Source organism: Excalfactoria chinensis, chromosome 8, assembly GCF_039878825.1.
Source record: "Excalfactoria chinensis isolate bCotChi1 chromosome 8, bCotChi1.hap2, whole genome shotgun sequence".
Lineage (NCBI taxonomy): Eukaryota > Metazoa > Chordata > Aves > Galliformes > Phasianidae > Excalfactoria > Excalfactoria chinensis.
This window is the reverse complement of record NC_092832.1, coordinates 4,812,348-4,828,956: the sequence shown is the minus strand read 5'-3', so window position 1 is coordinate 4,828,956 and position 16,609 is coordinate 4,812,348. Positions and strand designations below refer to the sequence as shown.

General features: G+C 42.0%; 1 protein-coding gene across 2 annotated transcripts; it reads right to left on the bottom strand.

Annotated features, from left to right (window-relative positions):
• Positions 1-2,525: 2,525 nt before the first annotated feature.
• RNPC3 (RNA binding region (RNP1, RRM) containing 3) lies at positions 2,526-16,569 on the bottom strand. 2 transcript variants are annotated; one of them, XM_072342786.1, is made up of 15 exons: positions 16,313-16,569; positions 15,924-15,971; positions 14,434-14,552; positions 13,306-13,386; positions 12,471-12,582; positions 11,927-11,995; positions 11,158-11,306; positions 10,310-10,435; positions 9,609-9,745; positions 8,629-8,790; positions 8,375-8,469; positions 8,239-8,297; positions 6,977-7,109; positions 6,228-6,300; positions 2,526-3,526 (listed from the first exon to the last, which is right to left on the bottom strand). In XM_072342786.1, the coding sequence occupies exons 1-14, from the start codon at positions 16,517-16,519 to the stop codon at positions 6,241-6,243; spliced, it is 1,557 nt and encodes a 518-aa protein (XP_072198887.1). In that variant the 5' UTR covers positions 16,520-16,569; the 3' UTR covers positions 2,526-3,526; positions 6,228-6,240. The 2 variants fall into 2 exon arrangements, with proteins under 2 accessions (XP_072198887.1, XP_072198888.1); XM_072342787.1 differs by having other exon boundaries at positions 2,526-2,668.
• Between the last annotated feature and the right edge of the window lie 40 nt (positions 16,570-16,609).

Here is a 16,609-nt window from a genome sequence, read left to right as displayed (position 1 = left end):
GAGACATTCAGCTTGATCTGCTGCTTGTCAATGAAGTGTTTATTTACAGTTCTTGGATTGAGTACACGGGTAAGTTCCAGCTGTAAGCAGCTGATCTGTGTTGTTTCTGTCACTGCAAAAGAATGCGTCCCAATATGTACATTAACAGAAAATGAGCCCAGAAAGTTTGATTTTCTCCAATGAGAAATGCCATTTACCAGATGGATGGTGCTTACTTATACAAATGCGTCCCATTCACAGTTTGGTTATGGGCTCAGAAGCAGGCTTTTATCCCCTCGCCACACTCTTTGATTTCTGTTTGTCCCCTACAGCAGAGCGCATCCTGATCAGAACAGCCTTGCTACTCCTTTACACAAAACACTACCAAGTCAAAACTTCACAGCTCTGTGCTTTCGTGCTCTCTGTTTGAGCGCGCCTACATTACAGCCAACAAAACAGCCACTGAGTTTTACTGGCAGGGAAACAGACCCACGCCTTCGGTTGCTCTAAGCAAATAACAAAATTAAGCATCAAATAAGTTACACAAAGCAGCAGGAGCAACATATTTTGATCCTAACAGCACCAAGCCTAGAACTTAAGGAGAAGACTGAACACAAGGTCTCATTTCTTTCAAATAAGGCTTACGGCTGCTCCAGCTTCAGCACAGGCAATCGGAAAAGGGCCACGCTGACATCTTCAGCACACTCAGAAGGCTCCAGCTTCACAATAGTTGTGTTCCCCATTTCAAAACGACTCTGTTCCCATTGGAAAGAAGAGAGCGCAGCTGACTGCAATTCAGAGAACAAGGAGGGAGCTGAGGCCTCGCTGCCCGCACCTGGCTCCTTGCTCAGCTCGACTCAGTGTAACAAAACACAGCTGTTATTCTCCAAAACAACACAGTTGCTGCCAACCAAAAATTAGCTCATAACAGAAATAGTAAAAAGAATAGGGAGAATATTAAGTTAGTAAGTCAGCCCTGCACGTTTTAATCGCTGTCCTTCGTGCCTGCCGTCACCACCTCACTAAATAACACCGCACGTGACATAATCCAAAACCAATTTCTCGGAAGACGTGACGTTCCTACGGTTTAACAGGGCATGTGGGCATTAACGAAGCTACTGCAGTGCTTATCGCCAGGAATTGTGCTTACTTACAAGTTCAGAGCAAGGCTCAGTGTAAGCACCGTTTCTTCAGCAACCTCCCGGCTGCGAAACTCGCTAGCACGGCACCTACCGCGTGCCGGCACAGCGATATCCGCTGGCTAACAGCTAACGAGCCTCAGAAACTGCACGTTTATACCTTTCGCGAGATATTGCTTTATTCCCGTGTCGCGCGGCATTGGTTTTATTTCAGCGCTTTTGTTTATTTATGTGCGGAGAGAAAAACAACACCGCGAAGCCACAAATATTATCAGGCTGAAGACCGCGAAACAATTAAGGAACGAGGGGACAAACACCAGAACCTGCCAGCCGGACAAACAGCAGCCAACCCACCCCCTGCTCCCCCGCGTTGCTTACCGAGCCGTTCAGCCGGACCGCCGCAGCTCCGCAGGGCCGAGTAGCGCCGGGACGCCGCCCCCGGCGACTGCGCGGCGCCGCCCCTCGTGCGCCGAACCCGCCCCGTAGCCCGAGGGGCTGCGCTACGGCGGGTGGAGGTTCGCGGCAGATGCGGCCGATAAGCGGCAACTCTGCGCGTTCTTTTTTGTTCTTTTCCTTTTTCCTTTCTTTCTTTCTTTTTTTTTTTTAATTTTTTAAATTGAAATGAAGTACGTCGCCTTTTGAATCGCATAGCATCTTCCTTCTATCCTGGTCCAGCGCCCTTCCCGCACGTAGGGCACGCGTCAGCGGCAAGGCTCGCACGGCACGCTCGCACCAGTTGCTTATGCAAAGCGACCTGAGACCGAAGAGTGACAGGACTAACCCATTTCCTGCTCGGGGACAGCGAAAGGCCACCGGGCGATCTAGGGAGCGCCGGCTACCCGAAATGTAACCTAAGTACCCTTAATGTGCCGCAGCGACCGGTCAGTCGCATCCCCGGCTCGTGGCCTCGACCCCACGGGCTCAGAGCCCCGACCCAAGCTGGGGCGGCGCGCCGCTCCGGGTGCTGTCCCGCAAAGGAGGGGTGTGACGTTGGGACGGGAGCAGTCCCGAATATACCACTTCGGTAATCGCAATGGAAACCGGTAATTATACAGCGTGAGCTCGTGCCAGTGCTCTCCTATTGTTTGGTGTCCAAAAAAAATAAAAGCGTTTACACAGAAAGAATCTCCTAGGATTTACTTGCCGTTTTACCCTAAACGTCATACTATAAGTTCATGCCGGTGCCTTTGCATACACACCGAGTCACCTCCAACACTAGGTGCCCACAAGGTAAACAAAAAAAACACGAACCTTAAAGAATAGCAACAAAACACTTGTGTCCCGCTCCTCCTACCCGCTCACAAACCTCCCAACAAAAGAAAAACATCACATTAAGAGAAATAATTTATTAGAGATTTCAAAAGCCAACTAACATGCATTTATCGTGTAAGCCTTCTGACAAACATACGTGGAACGTTTAAGATGAGGACACTCATACTCTGCCTCGAATGCTTTAGAAACGCTCTACGCACAGTTCCAGAGTCCCGGCGATTGAACTGCTTCCTCCTCGGGCCCGAGAACTCTTGGATGAGACCGAACGCAAGAGGAACCTGGAACATCACAAAGACGTGTTACCGGCGTGAACGCCCGGAGCCTAGCGGCGACTCGCTTTCTTTTGACAACCGAATCGAAAGATGGTTAATATTATAAGACTTCTGAGCATCTGAAAGAAACTGCCTTAGCAGGTACGGGCTGAATTAGCTCTATATTACGCTAAATGAAAAATGATAATGTAGAACGAAATCCACAACGACAACAATAATTTACCATCACCGACACTACCGCGGCGAACGATGAAAGAAAAAAGAAGGTTAACGGTGGCTAACGGTTCAATTCTGAACTCTGTGACTGCACCGTGAGACACTGTTGGATTTTGCTCTGCTCAAAAACAAAAGACAAACTGAAAATCGACAGTTTCTCATACGGTAGGACGACGGGAATCGAACGTTCTTATAACAAACCGACCCTTCGATAACATTAATCATGGCTTTGTGACCTTCTTTACACCAAGATATTATTCTTATGACTTATTTGAAGATGACATCCTCAGAGAGAGCCCGGCACAGTGGAAACGCTTCTAGCTCAGACCAGCTAAGGAACTGTTATCAGAAATGAAATAAATTATGTGACCTTTGAGGAGAAAGGTGAAAGCCACCTTTTGAGATTAGGAAAGTGCATTGCAACTATTCACCCGACAGATTACCCTTTTTTCCCCCTGGAAAAGTGCTACTTTGTAAAGGGATAGATTAACTCGGGGTTTAAAATGCACGAGCTCCTCCCCACACCTAGTCTAGGGTGAAAGATAGAGGCGGTCGAGCGCTACGGGAAACGTTGCACAAAAAAGGATACGACAAGAAAGGATACACTCTGCGTGACAGTATTACTGCAGTATTTACGCAGGAATGTTTCTAAAGAAGAACAGCAGAATGTTGTTTAATTTGACTTAATTCTCAACATTGCACAAACATTCAATTTATGCCGCCTATCACATATAAAAACGCAAAACTTAGAAAATACACTTTTGACCCAGTCTGGCGAACCCACCGTCACTAACTCCATATTGAAAGGTATATCCATCTTTTGATAACTTGAACTACAAGGACAATAGTAGACTTTGGTGTCATTAATTCTGCCTCGAGTCTTTGGCATTGTACAGACTCGCTTTCTCCATCAGATCCAAAACGCAAACGCGCTTCCGCTCGATGCAGGCCTTCGGGTCGCTTCTTCTCTACGAAGAAGCCGGCGACCTCTCAGCATCAGTTTCTTCTACGTAACCCTCATACCAAAAAACAGTATTTTACCCACAGAAAAAGAGTCACCCCAAACACCAGCTGACATTTTTGTCCGTTCATCGAGAAAAAGTCATTTCAGTTAGCAATGAGTCACACAGTGTTTTTGTAAACCATCGTGTTGTTTTCTCTGCCAAAGAAACTATATTTGTATATAAAGTAATAAGTAATGTTTATGAATTAATCACAGCTGCTTCCTCCTTAAAAAACATAATATCAAATTGATATAAGTTAACTTCTCCCGCAGAGGAAAAAAAACGCTGTAATGCTGTACAAATCAAACTTGTAGTTCCCCATGTGTCTGTATGCATTTTGGGTTCACATAATGGCATTCTGCATCACACAGTTATGTTTCAGCAGACACGGGAAAACGCATTCGATGCAGAAAAAGGGCTCTGCCTCATCGGTAGCGTGAAAGTGCATAAAATACTTTGTACTGTGCCTAGGATTATTAGGGATTTCAATTAGTCTGCAGTGCTCGATGTGAGTGCCACGTATAAAGGGTCGAGGCGTGGAAGAAGCCCTATCCACCGTTCACTAAACCCCCGACACTGAAGCGACCCACGCAGACCTTCAGATGTACGAATGAGTCTTGAGTAAGCGCTCATTTAAAATAAAGCTTCTGAGTTGTTCATCAATATGATTAATGACATAGCAAGCACTCGGTTATTTTCTTTACGCTATTCAAGTACTATTTGGCACGTTTAGTAAATTCATAATCAAATTTAATGCGCTAAGCTGGTTGGAAATACATGAGATGCCTAAAATGAGCCTACGGAGTTCACATCTAAAGCTTTCCATGACTTACAAAGTACTTCAACTTTCCTTTTTCCAATTAAAACAACTTTTAATAACGTTCTTATCACACACTAGAGAAAACAAAGCAAATACTTTTTTATTTATTTAACTCGGAAGGAATAAGAAAAAAATGAAACACTTCTGCACACCCTTGGTTCCTCACAGCTTAAAATCGAGGCTCATTAATCTGCATTCAATAAACAGTACAAAGAAACACCCGTAAGAGCAACTCATCTTTTATAAAATACTAAAAACTAATGTGTGGGTTGCAAAATCTGAAAGTCAAAGTAGCGCACGCAATATCAAACTGCACCTCAGAAATGAGGTAAAAGAGCTCAACTGGGACCTGATGAAAAGCCTGCAGGCAGAACGAGAAGCTTACAACTGCAGTGGCTATTACTAATGGAAATACTACCCTCACAATAACGATGCCAAGGGAATCAAAATAGTTCTTAAAAATTAAAACCAGTTGCTCACGTTTCAAACTTCAGAGATGGGTTTTTCCTGTTTTTATGTTTGTTTGTTGTGCTTTTCCTCCCTAAACAATGACCAAGGCACACAGAATTTTAATCATACATTCAGGCAATATTATTCTGAAGCACTCAACCTAAGCTTCAAGTTCTAAGATAAGAAGATGGATAACCACAGTGACGGTCAACCGTAGTATGGAATTCAGAATAAAATGCTCTTCCAATTTGAGCTCCCTACTTTATCAGAGGGTGCAGGCTGAGAACAGTGTTTCTGTTCTAGCATCTGAAGTAACTGGTGCAAATCTGAGACGGTTCGCAACTCAAATTTTTGGGGGCCGTGAGAGTCTCACAACTTTGCTTTGGTACAGAGCACATACTTAACACTAAATGCTAGTGAAGTAAAGGTGTACGATATGAAGTCAATACTTTTAGCAGAAAGGTAATTTATCATCCATTTAGACAAATGTTGAAGAACATTCAGCACCTGTGTGCTCCGTAGCAAAGAAAGCCTCAATGAGTGCAACATTAAGTAACATTTCCTATGTCACGCAAGCTTAAGAGATGCTGCAGTAGTGCTAAGATCTCATTGACAGCGCTGGCAGAAGCAAGTGTACTGCTGGAAATTGATATTTGAAACAGCTTTCAGGCACGTATGGTGGGATTAAGGACAGGAAAGGGCAAAACTGCCGCTCCCTTTGAAGCCAAAACCCCAGAACGTTACTAAAAACTAAGTGCTCCAATTCCCTGAAGTCATTCTTCCCAGGTTCCAATCTCCTAGGATTAGTCAGAAAATACAGACTACTATCCTAGGATCTCAAGATTGGGAAAATAACAGACTCTAGGTTTCAAAACGGTGGAAGAAGCAATCTTTAATCTTATGCCAACTACGCATCCTGCAGACTGGTTTCCTCATAAAAGAGCACATTTTACATAATAATATGGAGTATTTCTCTTTCACTGTCGCTATTCCTAAAGCAACCACACAAAATAAAAGTCAGCAAAATGAAAACACAAACAAACAAACAAACAATTTTTAGGCAAACGATCCGTACCTTTTGCTACGTTCTACTTTTTTCTTTTAACTTCGTTGGAATCCTGCTTTGGTCTAGCCGAACGAGCGAATTGCTGTGATTCTGTTAAGGACCACGAGTGTCAACGATAAACACGAGTCAATCAAGAAGCAACACAATCCTAGTTACACATTAGGACCTCAGTGATCTGCAGCGTACTTCTAGAGAGTGTATCCCAGGGTTCACAAAAAACTATGGAACATTTTAGACAGTAGTAAGAAAGGATGGAAAAAGGTTTCAAACTGAAACAGGGCAATCCAAGCAAAGTAGCGCAGAAACCCCGACATGATATACGTGCCCCCAGAGTAACTAATTTGTATGTAACCATGAAAAAAAACACAGCCGACCAACAAAGCGAAACGCTTCATCTCCCAACTCTGCAAACAAAGGTTTAAGGAATTAAAAAAACCCAATATAATTTAAAGGCAATGGATATACGTGTTAAATATCATTTGGATGGGACTTGCGATATCAAAGAGTAAAGACCAGAAAAATAATTAAATCTTAATTAAGGCTCATTTACTTTCTTAATTCCCAAATGGTGACCCTGTATATTTTTAAGATACAATAGATTTTACAGTAGTACACTAGGTTCCGCTGTCTAGTTTTCCTAACATCTCTCTTCTTCCCATAGATTTCTAACAAAAACAGAACCCTCTAAAAAAGGGAGAACTAGACACTGGCAGACAACTCGTAAAGCACGTGATGTAAATATGTCAAGAAAAAGATACGACGACCATGGGTTTTTCCAATAAGACGTATCCATTTACTTCTTTTAAAGCTTTAGCAGCTGCTTTTTCGTTAGGAAGTCCGATGAAAGCCTGACCCTTCATACGGCCTTCTTTCATTAAACGTATATCAAACCTAGAGGGAACAATAGAGAATTAGGAAATCATAGAATAGAATCACAGAATCACCACCTCCACATAGAATCACAGAAACAACCTCCAAAATCATCCAGTTCAATCATTCGCCACCGTATCACCGGACCCGTCTGACACTCCTAAGGCTCGTGTTCCAGACCCCTCACCAGCTTCGTTGCCCTTCTTGGAACGTGGACCCGGGTCTCCGTGTCTTTCTGTCACGAGACGCCCAACACTGAAAACGGTACTTGAGGTGTGGCCTCACCAGGGCTGAGTACGAAGGAATGATCACTTCGCTGCTCCTGCCGACACCGTCATTTCTGACAGAAGCCAGGATGACATCGTTCTTCTTGGCCACCCAGACGTGCTGCCGGTTCGCGTTTATAGCCGAGGGTTGACCGACACCCCCACATTCATTTCTTCCATGCATTCTTCCAGCCACTCTGCCCCGAGGCTGCAGCATTGTCAGGGGGTGCTGCGGCCAAAATGCAGGACCTGACGCTTGGTCTTGTTGATCTTCAACTTCATCCCATCGGACCAAGGAGGGCCCGATACCAACCTCTGAGGAATACCGCTTGTGACCGGTCGCCAGCTGGATTTAACTCCATTCACTACCTAATATGTCATTTTTTTTTTCCTTTAAAAAACACCTTCAGATTTCACAACTCTGAAACAACGCTCATACTTCGAGCTGGAACTGCAGAAACGGACGCAGTACCTACGTGCAGGAATTTACGCCATTGGAGACCGCTTACATTTTGCCTGGGAGATGCTGTTTAGTAAAGGTAGCATTACACTGGAGGATGGTAAGTCCGTGTCCGACTACAGTAACTATCACATATGCAAAATGACTAGATTCACACAATCATTCGTGCTGTATTCGCTTCATATTGCTCATCAAGTAGTATACTTAGTAACTGAACTATAAAGGCAAAATAATAGTCTTTAGAAATTGTGGAAAATAATCCTACTTCTGTACTTGTGATAATGATTTCAGATGGAAAGCGTTCTTCCCCCACCCAATAAAGAAGCGGAATCGGAAAGAAAATAAAGCAGAAGTAACTAGTTTTCAAATTACCATTCTTAACCAATATCATATAGTTACCATAACAAATTTCATTTTAACTTACATATTTCGTTCCAGTTCTGACTGGAAGTCGACATATCTTCCGAAAATGAACTTGAGATCCTGGAATTAAAGGGCTGACTTAAGAAAGCTGCTAAAAAGCCTTTGCGATAAATATTTCATTTGTTTTGGTTACGTACCTTTTCTTGCGCTTGTTTAGCCAAATTCTTCACGTATATCCGGCAATTCGGTTCACCCGGCTCATAGTTTTTGAAAACAGAAAATTTTTCCATTTCTTGAATAAGACAGAAAAATAGACAATTGCTTTATTTTTGTTGCTAGAAATAAAACAAATCGTTAAATAACATACAGTAGACGAATAGAGAAAATCCATAACCTTTCTATTACAACAAAGCAAACGGCTACTTTACATAACTTATTGCCACAGTTATACCTTCTCTAGAAAGTCTGTTTTTCTCTAGTTCTCTTCTAGAAATAAACTCTGATGGTATTTCGTCATCTTCTTCTTCCGTTTCCATTTTATCATTTGAGCTAGGAGCTGGGAAAATCCTTCCAAACCCTGTATTATTGATTTCTTCTGTGTTAGCGCAAAGATCTGTAGTTTGAACACATGATACAAAAAGGTCATAAGATTATTCACAAGAGAAACGAGAGCAAGTAAAAAGAGTATATCCCTTTTATTAACGTTTAATTGTAGCAGACTTTGAAAAGAAAACTGAACGCATCCTTAAGGAAAGTCGTATTAATTCCTGACTGGACAAATGGGAGTTGTTCTACACAATCAAGTGCAGTACCAAGAAAAGTCACAGCACGTGCCTGTTAAATTAAAACTAGCCCTGCACTTCAAAGCCTGTATAAATGGTTTACTTAATTTTCATTTAAAGAAGCTCTAAAATACTGCAGAACACAGACTATACACAACCCTTTAAGAAACCACTACACCCTCACCGTTGGCACTGTCCGGTATTTGTACTGCAGATTATCAGTGTAACGCAGATAAGAAGGATCGTAATACTACACTCTAAGAGCAGGAAACCCTAAAATCACTCTGATCCATGCACTTACAAGATCCAATACAGAGAATACAGTTGTACTATGCTTGCTATGGGCAACGTAAAGTTTAAAGAAATTTATAAACAAAGGTGCAGATACCATAAATACACATACTATAATAAGGCCAGAAAGACTTTAAAATCCTCTACAACCTGCTCCGTATGAAAGCTCGTGACTCACAAAAAGAAACAAACGCAGGCAAGATGCAAGCTGCAGTTCTTACACTCTGATGTACACTATCTATGAACTCTTGTCTGACACAAAAGAAGAAAGGATCGCCTTGTCTAAATGTTAACAGCCTTCCACATGCCAAAACCACATGAAGTTCACATTAAACAAATTGGAAGTACAAATGCTTACCGTTTTTTTCTTCTCTTTCCGAGTTTATCTGAAGAACAGATGGGATGTCAGTAGTAATATGGAACTCAATCTTTTTAAGACCCACGTGCTGCGGTTGCTCGAAGACATCTGAAGGTGACAGGGTAGGGTGCAAATTACTGTTCAAAACAACAACGTGTTAAAGATTCAGACAGGCACTTATTTTTCTTATTTAGGTTACCGATAGCTTTTCGCAACTGGCATTGGTGCTGCTCTCATACAGTGTCAAAAATATTCCAACCCGACTGCAGGATTACGTGCAGTAATTATCTAGTGATAGAAACTGTGGTGCAGAACTGCGAATTCAAACATCAAAATAATCTAAATAAAAACAGCTATTATTCTCCTCCCCCCACCCTCCCTTTTTCTTTTTTTTTTCAGAATTACCTCAAACAAGACACGCAGATCACATCTACCAACGCTAACATAAAAATGATTTTTTAGCATAAATGTTTTTTGATAAAAAGAGGAAGAGATGGAAGTAGGACCTTACACACTAAGGCTGTTAAACAGACTTTGGTTTACATTACGTGACTACGCTACCTTGCAAGCATTTAGGCCCGCTTTACGTACCAGAGAATACTTTCATTAAAGCAGCACTATAGAAAACACAAAGAGGAGAATGACTGCGGGGAAAAAGACTGAATTTTCTGAAAATATGCGAGCAGAAAACTAACACAAACCTGTGGGGAGTACACGTGGGAACATTCAATAAGTCCTTAATTCTTTGTTTTTTTCTAATACCGCGTTTCTTTGTGTTTATTGGTCTTTTAGGTTGAAGGGTCGCTAATTCCATCAATTTGGTCATTCTATTATAAAGAAAACAATGTTAAAAAAGATCCATTTTGGTTCACATTCTATTTGAGAACGCTCACCTCTAAATGTAGCCCTCCTCCCTTCCTTATAGCCCTTGAAATGCAACTTTTCAGAATGTAAATTATTTGACAATGCCTGTGCTTTTCTAAACGCAGCTAGTTATTTCCTCGTTTACTTCAGTTTTAGTAGGAGATGAAGACGACATTTTCTCCATTGAGTACTGTTTTAAGGCTTAAAAACACTTCTAATGTAATTTATCCCCAAACCTGCAAGAGAATCACAGCCTCTTCCCATTATTATTTCTCCTAGCGATAAACGCTCAATGTACAAAGAACATTTTGAAAGTCAGGAGGCAAAATTATTTAGGCTGAGTAATTGACGTGGAAAACTGAAGAAAACCATTTATGAATTATGAATGAACAATTTATTGTTTCATTCATTATACCTGCACGCTCTTTTCATTATGAGTTTTTGGGTTGTTTTTTTTCCTCAGACAAAGTACGAAATCCTAACTTCTGTGCACACAAAGCCACAGTCGCCCCCCTACTGTCATTCGACACGGCACTATCCTTCCATTTTCACTTGCTACAAAGTTTCTTTACACATCAGGAAAGACTACCTATAGGCTGCAAGTGTTCAGAGATATAACCGGTGGCTGAACTAGTATCCACACAAGTAAAAACTACGTATTAAAAAAAACGACTAAAATGCACACCTCTCTTTTTCCTCCGCGTCATCACTTTCATATTCTGATTCATCTCCACTAGAAATATGCTCTTCTTCCTCTTCAGGCAAAGGAGGCTCTTCAGGAGGCAGAGGTGGAATTGGTGGGGGCGGCACAGGCACCGGTAAATACTCTTCATACTGGTAAGGAGGAGAATGTAAAAACAGTGACAAAAGAGCTTTAAGTAAAACCTTTGTGCATCTTGTTTTCCTTTGTACGCAATAAAAAGCCAAAGCAATACATCACCAGATAGTAAGAAATGGCTGTTTATAGTCACTTATACTACATAAATAATTATTCATGTAGATTTATACACCGTTTGGATAAACTACATTAGTAATAAAAAAATGCAGTTAAAAAAAAAAAAATCTCATACATAAAATTCCTTCATTTTGAGGTGTTCCATATAAAATTAGAAACTCCATCCCAGCGGGGATTTTTACTTCTGTTTTTACGCTGCATGTAGTTCTAAGGACCTTTTTTCAGAACACACAAGAGGAGCCCTGAGCTACTAAACTGTTTCAGTTTCTACACCAAACTTTCCGACAGCTGTCAAAACCACACCATTGCTTCAAGCAGCGAGGACTGCATGAAAGGAATCTGATTTTTCATTAAGAGTATGGAAACGCATATTACAAAAAATTACCTATGTAAAAAATTATCCTTCCAAGTTTGAACTTTGGATCACTTATCACAATTGTTATATTTTAAGCTGCGACTCCTTCTTCCAGTACCTAAATAAGTATACTTAAAAAATTACCATGGGAGGGCGAGCAGTAATTGGTCCAAAAGGCGGAGGAAGATTCATTTTATTCATAAGATGAAGTACCTGTAATGATTCAAGGTAAGAAATACTTCCGCTAGAGAAATAAATACAGTTCCTTGCTAGATATCACAGCTGATTACTTCTGACAAGTAGAAATCGGTACTATTAATGACAATAAAATCACACGGGCTACTAAAAAACGTGAAAGCCAGCAAATGAGATGTGACAATAATGGTAGATACAAACAGCGCCCTTAAAAGACAAGTAAGAGGTACATAAAACATCTCAGTATGAAATTACAAGTGCTCATAATTCAGAAGATCGCATCCAGTTAAGCCTTCCGCATCGGTGAAGTAACTTCTCGTCAACAAAGTCTCAACATAGCCAAGAATTAACGCTGGTTGACACTATCACAGGACAACTAACTTGGGTTTAGTATGTCAAAAATTATTTTGATAGATAACTAGGAGAGGAAAAAAGATGTGTTTTTATTTTTGTACTGTCTTTTTTTCCTGTTGGGTTTTTTTTCCTCACTTACCTGGACATAAAACTTGGGCACGCTTGCCAAGGCATTCGCTATATTTGCTAGAATTGTACTCGAAGGTGGTGGATACAGATACTTGAGGCAAGAATTGATGGGAAACGTGAGGCTGAGGAAAAAAAACAAAACAACAAATCTTAGCTCCACTGCCACAAAATAGCTGATAACAATTAATGGTTACTAAAAATTTTAGCTGTAAGTTACGTATGAAATATCACCATTCGCTCCACAATAATTAGGTATCATTTTAACTGGCTCGGCCACCCACATAAGCATTTAGCACTGAGGTAGTCCATCCCCTAGCGTATGCCAGATTTATCAGGCTTGGACACAAGGAAAGTAAATAACCACACATGCAGAAAGTCTAACAAACACAGGAAAGAACCAACGTCTTCTGACATCACAAACCCCAAACTGTAAGTGCTGCATTAGTTAGCCCCAAAAGAACAGTATTCTTCACGTCGGCAAAAATACAAACAGAAAACAAACCAAACAGTCTAAAACCCAAACGTCATTAGTACTCTGCTGTTAACATTAAGAGTGCCCGATCAGCTGCTGAACTCCTGAGAAAGTGACAAACTACGCTAGAAGACTTGTAGGCAACCTATAGCTTCACGTCTCAAAGTATCAGGCATTACTCAACTATAAGGCTCCCAAACTCGTAGAAATATGAATTTCATCGTTTCGAACATAAATGCCTACAGCTACGCATGTAGAAAAGCAGCTCTGAATAAAACTAAACTACTACGGTCTCTCTTATTCAATGGAATATAACACTTACTTCAAAGTAAACCTTAACAGAACAAAAGTTTAAAAAGTAAAAAATATTAACCCATGGCTAGGTGCAATTCCATTCTCTATTTTAAGACAGCTTGGTTCTCTCTTCTCTTCTTCCTTCACCGGCTCTTCTGAACTACAAAATAACATTAATTAAAACAGGGAAAAAGTTAACTGCCTTCCATACAACCTCTCACATCAAACATGCAAAAATATTTTAAATAGATCACTATAGTCTTTTTAATAACTTTTATTAAAGGCCTTACTACGGCAGGTACAGCAGCCAGACATTTATGGCCTATGCAAATAACTATTTATCCATATTAAAGAGTCTCCTTGCATCTATACATCTCTCATTTAAACCTACTCACAGGAAAAGAATCAAAACTATTTTGTGTTACATTTGGTTCTAAAGCATTAAGACAAAAAATATTGCTATTGATTTGTTCATTTTCAGAGTGCACTAATTAACTTATATAAGCTCTACAGCTGATTTTAATCAATCACCGTCACACAGCTTTTTATCGCTGTGCTGCACACCACACAGGTAAACCGTAAAGCTTTACTACACGATGTGTTTTATAATTAAATACTTGACAAATATTTGATAATTATGATTCATTTTGGTATTTTTATTTATATATCCTTTATACACTCAAAGAGAGATTCAGTTTCGAGTTTGATCTGCTCATGCTTCAACACAGATACACGCAAACTTAGGTAGTATAGCCCTACGCAATCATACCTGCAGGTGTCAGTTTTGCCCGACTGGATTAGACTAAAAAGAAACATCAGGAAAATACTGCATGTACCTTCTGACAGGAAAGCGAAACTACGACACCGACACAAAAAAGAAGCAGAAGAGACTCCTAAGCACAAGGAACCTGCGTATCACAGAGGTCATCTTACACAGATTGGAGTCTCCCTGTAAATGAAAACTGGCAGAGCTATCTGCTAGCAGAAGACTAACCTATAGGAATAAGGATGGGGATTGTTTCAACATTATACTCAATGAACAGTACTAATGGGAGGAATGCAGTCATTGATCTACAGATTTGAACACGCTTACTGACTATACTCAAAAGCTATGATTTATCCTTTTACTTAACAGTACCAGGAAAATGTCAAGAATACGGAATTTTGTTTTCTTGAACGCACACAAATTGAATTATTAGCCACATACCTTTTACATTTGTCCGAGACTGAAGGCTGGTTAAGTACCTGCACGCTATCTTGCTCCTTGGCAAATTCAACCACTAAAGTGTGCCCCAAAAGTTTCAGCTGATGCAGTCTTGACAAGGCCTTCAAACCGTTACGGTGGAAAAAGGAGAGAAAGAGAAGAGGAAAAAAATCAGACCGATTCACAGCAAGACTACATAATTTTACATCTAAACACAGTAGTGGGACTGCAGCCTTAACAACACTTATTACCCTGACTATTACACCTCTGATTTCAAAAACAAATGTCTCTCTTGTGAACTACACACATGCTGTGGTCTACCAGTACTATCTCAGTATTTGTAAATCATGACGCCTAGTTGGTACATGGTGAAGCTATTCTTCTGCAGGTCTTGACAGTCTACCAACCAAAAGCACAAAGCAACCTAAATTCACCACTGTTTATCTCACAAACTCTTTGCACCTTCTTGGTGCTTTATAGCACCACTTAATAAAACAATCTAGAATATGTGTGGAACTCATGACAGAGGCCTTTCACCAGTCAGGTTTAAAAGGCATCAGTAGCATTATCTTTTTACACGCTTGTCTTTCATTAACATGGCATTTTTCTTATTATGATTGGGGTTGGGCACACAAGGCAGCCTTGAATTGTTCACTTCGCTCTATCTGAATTTTGTCACATACCCAACTGTGCAAGAGATGAGCTACTTAGGTCTGTTTCACAGCTTATACAAGAATGCAACAGCATCCCTGACAGCATGCCATCAGCAGCATCTCATGTGACTCTGCCTTGCTCTAAGTAGCAGGTTGGACCGGATGACTTCCAAAGATTCAACTTATCTTTCCTATCTCTCCCGTGAGATGGGGGAGAGAGTCAGAAAAAAATAGCTGGAATTCACAGACTGAGATAAGGACTATTTACAAAGATGGAAGAGAGAAATAACTGCAGTTATATAAATAGATAGGAAATTCATATATATATGTATTTGAAAACCAAACGATGCGTAATCAATCGCTCACCACCTGCTGACCGCTGCCCAGCCGGTCCCCAAGCAGCAGCTGCCTGTCCGGCCACCTCCCCTCCATTTCTCAAGGGGTTTTCTTCTGCACGACTCCATACAGGATGTAAAATCCTTTGGCCGGTTTAGGTCAGCTGTCCTGGTTGTCCCCTCCCAGCTCCTCGAGCTCCCCAGCCCCCACGCTGGCAACACAGTATGAGAATGTGAAACATCCTTGGTTCTGTACACCACTGTTCAATAACAACCGAAACACCTGCGTGTTATCAACATCGGTTTTCTCCTAAAGCCAAAACACGGCATCGTACCAGGCACTAGGAAAGAAATCGATTCTGTCCCAGCTAAAAACAGGACGCTCCTGAAACAGTCATATTTTATGTCCTTCTACACCAAATCACATGTAAAACGTTATGGAACAAAACCAGCGCTACCAATAAGCCCTTTGCAAAAACAATTAATAACGAATTTGAATACAAACCTTTGCAGCAGCATTTTCACTGGGAAAGGTGGCAAAAGCGGTGTGTTTCTGGAAAACAAACACAAGGCCGTACTGAGTTCAAGTCAGAAAGGTACGAAAAGTTCCAGTTATCGCTCTTCGAACTGCAACGCGTGGCAAAGGCCGAGGGAACGTTCTCTATAAGAATTCAGAACGAGAACTTTCCGCACCGCAGGGAAGCGAAGACCTTTCGGGGTTCCCTACGGCTCAAACGACTCCGTGATCGTAAGAGACAGACCTGCGGGGGAATCTCTGCCCTCCCAGCGAGCACCCCGCCCTGCCCCGCTCCTTCCACGGGCCGAGATTCCCTCCGGGCCGCGCCGAGACACCGAGGAGACGAGCGGCCCGCCTGCTCCCGCCCGCGCCCTCACCAGCCGTCCGTGGTCCGACAAGACGCGCACGGCCACCGCCCCGAAGTGCTGCAGCAGATCCTCCTTCTCCGCCGCGGTCAGCTCGGCGGGCAGGTGCCGCACGAGGAGCGTCCGCCCGCGCCGTCGCGCCACGCCGAGCTGACACTGTCCCGAGCCCAGCGCCGAGCCACCCGCCGCCTCCTCCTCCTCGCCGCACGCCGCCGCCATTGCAGCGCGAGGCCGGAAGCGGCGGCGCTGCCCCAAATCTCGCGAGATCACGAGCCGCCTCCCGTAGGCAGGAACCTCCTTTCCTGAGGC

Excerpts from the sequence above, each read along its gene's own strand:
- RNPC3 (XM_072342786.1), bottom strand. The coding sequence starts at position 16,519 with ATGGCGGCGGCGTGCGGCGAGGAGGAGGAGGCGGCGGGTGGCTCGGCG. Across the intron at positions 11,996-12,470 it reads TGCCCAAGTTTTATGTCCAG|GTACTTCATCTTATGAATAA; the intron begins GTAAGTGAGGAA and ends GAATCATTACAG. Across the intron at positions 9,746-10,309 it reads CCCACGTGTACTCCCCACAG|TAATTTGCACCCTACCCTGT; the intron begins GTTTGTGTTAGT and ends TGTTTTGAACAG.